The sequence below is a fragment of the Oncorhynchus keta genome, chromosome 36 (genome assembly GCF_023373465.1).
Source record: "Oncorhynchus keta strain PuntledgeMale-10-30-2019 chromosome 36, Oket_V2, whole genome shotgun sequence".
Classification (NCBI taxonomy): Eukaryota; Metazoa; Chordata; class Actinopteri; order Salmoniformes; family Salmonidae; genus Oncorhynchus; species Oncorhynchus keta.
In genome coordinates this window covers 28,264,643-28,274,464 of record NC_068456.1, presented here as the reverse complement: position 1 = coordinate 28,274,464, position 9,822 = coordinate 28,264,643, and the positions used below count along the sequence as shown (strand labels likewise).

The 9,822-nt window shown below is 43.8% G+C and overlaps 1 protein-coding gene across 4 annotated transcripts in view; it reads right to left on the bottom strand.

Annotated features, from left to right (window-relative positions):
* Positions 1-19: 19 nt before the first annotated feature.
* Positions 20-9,822, bottom strand: part of LOC118380482 (methylcytosine dioxygenase tet3-A-like) — a 115,416-nt gene continuing 105,613 nt past the window's right edge. For all 4 annotated transcript variants that reach the window (XM_052498759.1, XM_052498760.1, XM_052498762.1 and 1 more), the window contains 3 exons: positions 5,691-5,867; positions 4,840-4,996; positions 20-4,626 (listed from right to left, as the gene is read on the bottom strand). In XM_052498759.1, coding sequence (XP_052354719.1) covers positions 3,452-4,626; positions 4,840-4,996; positions 5,691-5,867 — 1,509 coding nt within the window. In that variant the 3' untranslated portion in view covers positions 20-3,451. The remainder of the gene's footprint in view (positions 4,627-4,839; positions 4,997-5,690; positions 5,868-9,822) is intronic.

Below are 9,822 nucleotides of genomic sequence, written 5' to 3'. Positions count from 1 at the left end.
CAAAAAGACACACGACAAGTTCAAAATATAAATACATCTTTATTTCACCAGGGGGTAGCCATTGACAGGAATGCTGAATTTAGTATTTTCTCAAAACTGTCAAACTGATATACACTTTAGTTATTATGTACAGTCATTTTGTCAATCAGTTGCAAAATAACAAGACTGTTATCTACAAACCATGAATAGTACTGTAAAACTGTCAGTTCCACATGAAATGTGTATTTTATACAGTTTTATTCCAATAAAAACCTTTGAGTTTTAAAATGCTGGTGCTAGTTTTTCCTCCTTGATGTACATGTAGGTTACCACAGTTTTCAAGTCACACATAATGGTAGAACCAAGAAATCTTCAAGTGAAACAATTACAAAAGTTTATTATCTTACAAATTGTCTTATGTAAAGCTGGAAACATTTTAAAGTGACTGTTTTCTACCACATTATTAACTTGCAACGGCCTACATTCAATATAATGTAATAGACTATTTAAGTACTGCAGCTACTTTGTATAAAATGCATTCAATCTATGTGTCAACATTTATCTCAGAGGAAAAATCTAAGTATATGGTTTGACTTTGTCAATCTGTTGACAACATTATTGGAAGAAAGAGAGTTGTGTTAGGAGACTGTGTGTGCCCTAGTTGGGTTGAAGCCTGGGTAAATGAACAACCTCACACCTGAGAAACAAAGAGAAAAACAGACAGAAAAAAACATATATCCAGATCTGTGTATTACTCAAATGAAAGCACCAGTGAAATGTGCTTTATCTGCATTGAGCTGCATTAGAGCCAGCATATACGGAGACATATCAATACAACAGATGCCTAATCAATTGCAGTATTAGTGAATGGGCCCATATTTACATGGTTATGATGGACTAATGTGAGCATTGATGAATACCCTACATGGTTGCCCCCTATTAAAGCAGGTTTATACTGTATACTGCAGAGGTCTTACTGTCTGACTCAATACGTGATAGACCTAGAACTGATGATGAAAAGATGCAGTGAATTGATGCTACTCTGTAACTCTGCTCAAGTTGACCAGTGACAAGATTGAAGTACTGTAGTACATAATGCATTCAGGACAGAGATGGTAGAGCACAAGGGTATGGCATGCCCATCCAGAAGGGAAACAGCAAATGCTAGTCATGCAAAAAGCATCATAACATCACCCCTAGAATAAACACAGGCTTTGTCAGTGCAGCATCACATTTTGACGAGTTAGCACCATCAGAAAGTAACTACATTTCGACCCTGAAACGGTATGCCACAAGCATTGAGGTTGATTCTATTTCAAAAGCCTTCTATCCAGGATTTTCAAATGAATTTGACTGAATAAGGTTGAATTGGAAAATACTCTCTGAATATTACGGTTCTTTTCTGAAATGACACGAGTTAACCCCAACCCTGTATGCCACATTCAGATACCATGTGAAAGAGTTATGTAAATGGTATGTAAACAACGTTTTAACAACATTTCAACACTGTTACAGCAGCTGAAATGATCTGAGGAGTGTTTTATTCTGTCAGAGCAGCTTCACCCAAAGAGTAAAGACGAAGCAATGAGAAACAACAAAGGATGTGATTGGTTTGCTCTCCACTTGTATAATGTATTTATACCCAGTATATGGACAAACATACGTGTTGGTTTGCTCTCCACTTGTATAATGTATTTATACCCAGTATATGGACAAACATACGTGTTGGTTTGCTCTCCACTTGTATAATGTATTTATACCCAGTATATGGACAAACATACGTGTTGGTTTGCTCTCCACTTGTATAATGTATTTATACCCAGTATATGGACAAACATACGTGCCAATCAATGCCCTAGTCAGTTAAAAAGAGAGGATAGAAATGCTGTCAGCGCCTGTAAGAAACATACAGTAATATAGTCACCATTTCTGAACAGGTTTTATGTGGTCTTTTCAGCTGTGTCTGTATCAAAAACAGACAAGTCCTATTTAAAACACGCTGGAAGTTCAGACAGTGAACCAGACCTGGGTTAAAATACTATTTCAAATATCTCAATTACTTTCCCATACATTCAAAGTAATTATTTGAAAAGACAAGTAGTTGCATCTGGATATTTGGAAACTATTTGAAAATACTCAAATACACTGATGCAAATACATTCCCATGCATTTAACCCAGGTATTTGAAAATAGTATTTTACATAAGTATTTGAAAATACTATCAATTTGGTTTTTACAATCAACCATTAAAATATTCAAATAAAAGTACTTATTTTGGGCTGTGTATTTTGAAAATACTCAAATACATAGAAAAACGCATTTTAAATACCAGATACTCAAATACACATGTATTTGAACCCAGGTCTTCAGTGAACATACTGTACATGGTTATCCAGATTCATACAAATGAAGTGTCGTTGAAAACAAGCACCATAATCTGACACAATCTTTATATGCAGCATTTCATAATTGCTTAGTAAGCCAGTTTTTTGTGTGAGACTGATATGCAATTTATAATGTTACAAATTCATAGATGAATAAAATCATTCTACAACAAAAAAACGAACAGGTTTCAAACAAGCTGTCGGATATAACTCTCTATCTGTACATATTGGAACGGGACCTTTTTCAAGTTATGAAAAATAAAAAAGTGCTTTTTCAATATGTCATCATATATCTATCTATCTGTACGTTTAACAAAAAGACTAAAACGATCCAGCCCAAAACAAGGTAGTAAAGTTCCTTCATGACCACCAATAGAGGAACGGGAAGAGAAGGAAAAGCACCATGCTACATTGTTTTCACATAAAACTAGAGTAAATGTGTGTAGTCTAGTCTTACATACTGTGTAATATGTGGTGTGTTTATCGAAAGTTGCTGCTACAGATGGCACCATTACATGATCAATCATTGATAAAACTCCTTTTGTGAAAAGAGCACTCTTGGCTGAAACAAAGACCATAGAGACTTGACATGAGTGTTTACTAGTGTAAAATGCTGGATGACAGCAAAATTGCAGTAAACAGGCTTGCATCAAGAAATAAAATAAAAAAATAGTTTTTGAAAAATGGTCAGAATAAATAATCACATCTTGTTTGTTCTTATTAATCAAGTTGTATTTAAAACCAGTTTAAAAACACATTTAAAATTGGTTCTGAGCACCATCTCTTTACATGAAAAAACCAGACCGCAAAAATCATCACCAAACACTAAAAGTCACAGTTAAAAACCCACAAACGATATTCTTCCTCATCACTTTGAAAGCAGAGACGAAGAGAAACAAAAATAAACAGACATACGTTTGGAAAAAGTAACACAATGAAATAACACAGAAAAAGGAGATTAGAAGTGTAAAGTTGATTGAGGTAAGGCAGTAAGTAGCACAGGGTGGTGTGTGTGTGTGTTAAAATGTAATCGCTGTATGTGTCTGTGAGTGAATGTGTGCCTGTGTACGTGTGTGTACATAACAGTATCATGTCCAGCGGTTGTAGGGGCCCGTGACCTGTGTCAGAGCATAAGGGGACACAGTGACCACCCCATCCCGCGCTACGGTCACCGCCTGCCGGGTAGGAACCTTCAATACCCCTTTCTTCTCCTCCGGGCCCTCCTCTTCTACCTCCTCCTCAGGCTCCACACTCTCAGCCCCGGCCCCCTTCCCCCTCTTCCCCTTCCCCTTGACCGGGCTAACCTCTTCCAGGTCCAGGCCCATCCCTATCCTCTCAGCCTCCTCCTCCCTCTCCCGCTCCCTCCGGGCCATCTTTGCCTCCCACATGTGCAGGCCATGGTCAGGCTCGTTGAGGGATTTGTGCTGGTAGAAGACCAGGGAGATGCGGGTGGGGTGGCTGCGGTCGGGTCGGAGGATGGGGGTGGTGGCATGGAGCTCTCTGCGTGCGCACTCAATCAGAATGGAACCGTGGGAGGGAGCCACCGCCACCCCACCAATGTCACTGTCCAGGAAGTTGTGCTCGCTGTCTGACCACACCTCTTCCTGTTCCTGTTTGACCTCTTCCGGGTTGGGGAAGAGAGGGGGAGGGGCCTGAAGGGGGAGATGAGTGGCACAGTGGGGGAGGTCATGACCTCCATGACCTTTAACCCCGTCCCCGATCTCCTCCGCCACGCCGGGGAGCCCGTTGAGTCTGCTGTGGAGGCCCTCTGGGTGGGGGAGGGGGGCGGAGAAGGAGGAGGAGGATGGAGGAGGAGTACTGTGGCTGTGGGGGGGTCTGACAAGAGGGGAGCAGTGCACCTCGTTGGGTTCCATTTTAAACGTCCTGGGGGGGTAGTCACCAGGTGTCCCACATCTCTCAGTGTTCGCCAGCTGCTTTCTGATGAGTCCTGGGGAGTAACCATTTACATCCTCTCCCATTGTCTTGTAATGGAGGGGGGAACCATTGCACTGGGCCCCTGGTGGCCCTCTGTATCCGTACTGGGTGGAAGGCATGCCGGGACGATGGGGGGAAAGAGCCTCCATCCCCGGGGTGGATCTTCCTGGAGGAGTGGGGTAGGTGGGAGTGCTGTGGTGGTAAGGGCTAGGGGAGTTAGACTCTGGAGCATAGGCACCCACACTTCCTGGTGTGAAAGAGCTGTAGAAGGGCTGAGGCTCTGCTTTGAATGAGGAGGACTGATCCACTGATGAAGTGCTTTTGGAACCTGGAAGGTGAAATATACAAACCAGGATCAAACATTTTATTGTAAGAAAAATGCAGAAAATCAATCAACCAATTTATCAATGAATCAATTAGTAAATCATTAATTAATCAATTAATCTACCAACCAACTGATTAATCATTCATTCAACCAATAAACCAACCAACCAATCAACCAACTAATCAAACAACCAATCAACCAACCAGAGGTCTCTACCTTTGTTGGTGCTCTCGGTCTTGACCTTGCCCGGGGTTAGTGGACTCTGTCCAGGCTTCCTGTCCTGAGCTGCAGCCTGTTTGTCAGCCTGGGCCTTCAGCTTGGCCTCCTGCTTCCTCTTACGGGCTGATTTCACCGGCTCAGCCAGCAGACGCACCTGGTGATGATATAAGCATGGTCATTTAGTAAAAGCTTTTATCAAGTGGTTTGAAGTAAACACGCATATACAGCACATCCCACTGGGCACAGACATCATTTCAATGTTTGGTTTGGATTTACATTTGGTTGAATTTCACCATGTCAATGGATTTCGGTTAAAAGTTGGTTGAAATAAAATACGAAATTCCTTTATGTTGATGACTTTTAGCAAATCCAATCAGTTTTCCACGAGAATTCAACACCATCACATAGTTTTTGTTGTTGTTGAATTGACATGGAAACAATGTTGATTTTGCCCAGTGGGATGTGACTTGTGCAAGATCAAACCCAAAACTCTCCAATTGACATGGTCTTGATGCCAACTAATTTCAATCCCGTAGAGTGCAAGGCTAACCAACCCTCATCCGGGTGAGCAACTGGAGGTTGATTAGTAGAATCAAGTGTGTTAGAGCAAGGCTGGAACAAAAGCCTGCATACCCAGTAAGCACAGGAGGAGGATTGGACACCCCGTGTAACAGCCCCTGCCTCCTGGTTCTCTACAGGGGGTAAGAACCGATTTAGGGTGAAGTAGACGCTGATCTCTTGGGTCAGTTTCATATTTTCCCCACTAATGGTTACTGTTAGGATTAGAGGAGAGGAAGCTGCTCCTAGATCTGCACCTAGGGGAAACTTAGGAAAGCGTAGGAACCTACCTCTCTGGGGAAAGCTGACAGCACCTGCAGGGCCCCAGTCTGGATCTTGTCCCACTGGCCATCGGCACGGCCAAACTCATCCCTCTGTGAGATCTTATAGAGGGGCAGGACGTGGAGCTGTTCATCCTCAGGGATGTTACGCACCGCACGGTTGTCCTCCTTGGTTAAAGTGCAAACCTGCAGGAGGGTCAGACAACAATACATTTTACATGAATGGAAAAGACTAGCAAAGTATCTGAGAGTTTCTGGGATAAAATGCCTACGGTATCTTGGTTGAAGTGAAAACGTGTGAGGTGACCAAAAAGTGCATGACATCTCATATCGATTTTTGTTTCCACTATGGATTTTTTAAAATGATTTGATAGTGACATTTGTCTAAGCTAATGTTAACGCACAAAACACGACCACAACACTAACTCTCAACGGTGTTGTCCATTAAAATGCTGGCACAAGAAGCAAGTGTGTGTAAGTATTTGTGTTTCTCTGTGTGTGCGTGAGTGAGCGAGCGTATGTATGTATCATCTCACACCCTGACCAAAGTTTGCTTTGTATGTTTCTATGTTTTGTTTGGTCAGGGTGTGATCTAAGTGGGCATTCTATGTTGGATGTCTTGTTTGTCTGTTTCTGTGTTTGGGCCTGATATGGTTCTCAATCAGAGCCAGGTGTTAGTCATTGTCTCTGATTGGGAACCATATTTAGGTAGCCTGTTTGGTGTTGGGGTTTGTGGGTGATTGTTCCTGTCTTTGTGTTTGTTACACCAGATAGGGCTGTTTTCATTTTTTTCACGGTTTCTTGTTTTTTGTATATTGTTCTATTTTCATCTATCACAATAACCACGCAGCGTTTTGGAATCCCGTTACGGAATCCCCCACCACAACAGGACCAAGCGGCGTGGTGACAAGCAGTGGCGGCAGGAACAGCGCAAGGAGGACTGGATATGGGAGGATGAGTTGGATGGAAAAGGACCCTGGGCACAGCCTGGAGAATATTGCCGCCCCAAAGAAGAGCTGGAGGCGGTGAAGGCGGAGAGGCGCTGGTATGAGGAGGCAGCACAGCAGCGCGGATGGAAGCCTGAGAGTCAGCCCCAAAAATGTCTTGGGGGGGGCACACAAGAAGTGTGGCGAAGCCAGGTAGGAGACCTGCGCCAACTTCCTGTGCTTACCGGAGGGCGAGAGAGATCGGGCAGGCACCGTGTTATGCTGTGGAGCTCACGGTGTCCCCAGTGCGGGTGCATAGCCCGGTGCGGTACATACCAGCTCTGCGTATCGGCCGAGCTAGAGTGGGCATCGAGCCAAGTGCCATGAAGCCGGCTCTACGCATCTGGTCTCCAGTGCGTCTCCTTGGGCCGGCTTACATGGCACCAGCCTTGCACATGGCGTCCCCGGTTCGCCTGCATAGCCCAGTGTGGGCTATTCCACCTCGCCGCACTGGCAGGGCGACCGGGAGCATTCAACCGGGTAAGGTTGGGCAGGCTCGGTGCTCAAGAGCTCCAGTGCGCCTGCACGGTCGGGTCTATCCGGTACCACCTCCACGCACCAGCCCTCCGGTGGCAGCCCCCCGCACCAGGCTGTCTCTCCGTCTCATCCCTACAGGTGCTCCCGCCTGTCCAGCGCTGCCAGAGTCTCCCTCCTGTCCAGTGCTGCCAGAGTCTCCCTCCTGTCCAGCGCTGCCGGAGTCTCCCGCCTGTCCAGCGCTGCCAGAGTCTCCCTCCTGTCCAGCGCTGCCGGAGTCTCCCTCCTGTCCAGCGCTGCCGGAGTCTCCCTCCTGTCCAGCGCTGCCGGAGTCTCCCTCCTGTCCAGCGCTGCCGGAGTCTCCCGCCTGTCCAGCGCTGCCGGAGTCTCCCGCCTGTCCAGCGCTGCCGGAGTCTCCCTCCTGTCCAGCGCTGCCGGAGTCTCCCAGACTGTTGAACAGCTTCTATTACCATCAGACTGTTGGACAGCTTCTATTACCATCAGACTGTTGGACAGCTTCTATTACCATCAGACTGTTGAACAGCTTCTATTACCATCAGACTGTTGAAAAGCTTCTATTACCAGACCATCAGACTGATGAACAGCTTCTATTACCATCGACTGTTGAAAAGCTTCTATTACCATTAGACTGTTGAAAAGCTTATATTACCAGACCATCAGACTGATGAACAGCTTCTATTACCATCATACTGTTGAAAAGCTTCTATTATCATCAGACTGTTGAAAAGCTTCTATTACCATCAGACTGTTGAAAAGCTTCTATTACCATCAGACTGTTGAAAAGCTTCTATTACCATCAGACTGTTGAAAAGCTTCTATTACCATCAGACTGTTGAAAAGTTTCTATTACCAGACCATCAGACTGATGAACAGCTTCTATTACCATCAACTGTTGAAAAGCTTCTATTACCATCAGACTGATGAACAGCTTCTATTACCATCAGACTGTTGAACAGCTTCTATTACCAGATCATCAGACTGTTGAACAGCTTCTATTACCATCAGACTGTTGAACAGCTTCTATTACCAGACCATCAGACTGTTGTACAGCTTCTATTACCAGACCATCCGACTGTTGAACAGCTTCTATTACCATCAGACTGTTGAACAGCTTCTATTACCAGACCATCCGACTGTTGAACAGCTTTTATTACCATCAGACTGTTGAACAGCTTCTACTACCATCAGACTGTTGAACAGCTTTTATTACCATCAGACTGATGAACAGCTTCTATTACCATCAGACTGTTGGACAGCTTCTATTACCATCAGACTGTTGAACAGCTTCTATTACCATCAGACTGTTGGACAGCTTCTATTACCATCAGACTGTTGAACAGCTTCTATTACCATCAGACTGTTGAACAGCTTCTATTACCATCAGACTGATGAACAGCTTCTATTACCATCAGACTGATGAACAGCTTCTATTACCATCAGACTGTTGAACAGCTTCTATCACCAGACCATCAGACTGTTGAACAGCTTCTATTACCATCAGACTGTTGTACAGCTTCTATTACCAGACCATCAGACTGATGAACAGCTTCTATTACCAGATCATCAGACTGTTGTACAGCTTCTATTACCATCAGACTGCTGAACAGCTTCAATTACCACCAGACTGCTGTACAGCTTCAATTACCAGAACATCAGACTGTTGAACAGCTTCTATTACCATCAGACTGTTGAACAGCTTCTATTACCATCAGACTGTTGTACAGCTTCTATTACCAGACCATCCGACTGTTGAACAGCTTCTATTACCATCAGACTGTTGAACAGCTTCTATTACCATCAGACTGTTGAACAGCTTCTATTACCATCAGACTGTTGAACAGCTTTTATTACCATCAGACTGTTGTACAGCTTCTATTACCAGACAGACTGCTGAAAAGCTTCTATCACCAGACCATCAGACTGTTGAACAGCTTCTATTACCAGATCATCAGACTGTTGAACAGCTTCTATTACCATCAGACTGTTGAACAGCTTCTATTACCATCAGACTGTTGAACAGCTTCTATTACAATCAGACTGTTGAACAGCTTCTATTACCATCAGACTGTTGAACAGCTTCTATTACCATCAGACTGTTGGACAGCTTCTATTACCATCAGACTGTTGAACAGCTTCTATTACCATCAGACTGTTGAAAAGCTTCTATTACCATCAGACTGATGAACAGCTTCTATTACCATCAGACTGTTGAACAGCTTCTATCACCAGACCATCAGACTGTTGAACAGCTTCTATTACCATCAAACTGTAGTACAGCTTCTATTACCATCAGACTGTGGTACAGCTTCTATTACCAGACCATCAGACTGATGAACAGCTTCAATTACCATCAGACTGATGAACAGCTTCTATTACCAGATCATCAGACTGTTGTACAGCTTCTATTACCATCAGACTGCTGAACAGCTTCAATTACCACCAGACTGCTGTACAGCTTCAATTACCAGAACATCAGACTGATGAACAGCTTCTATTACCAGACCATCACACTGTTGTATAGCTTCTATTACCATCAGACTGTTGTACAGCTTCTATTACCATCAGACTGTTGTATAGCTTCTATTACCATCAGACTGTTGTACAGCTTCTATTACAATCAGACTGTTGAACAGCTTCTATTACCATCAGACTGTTGTACA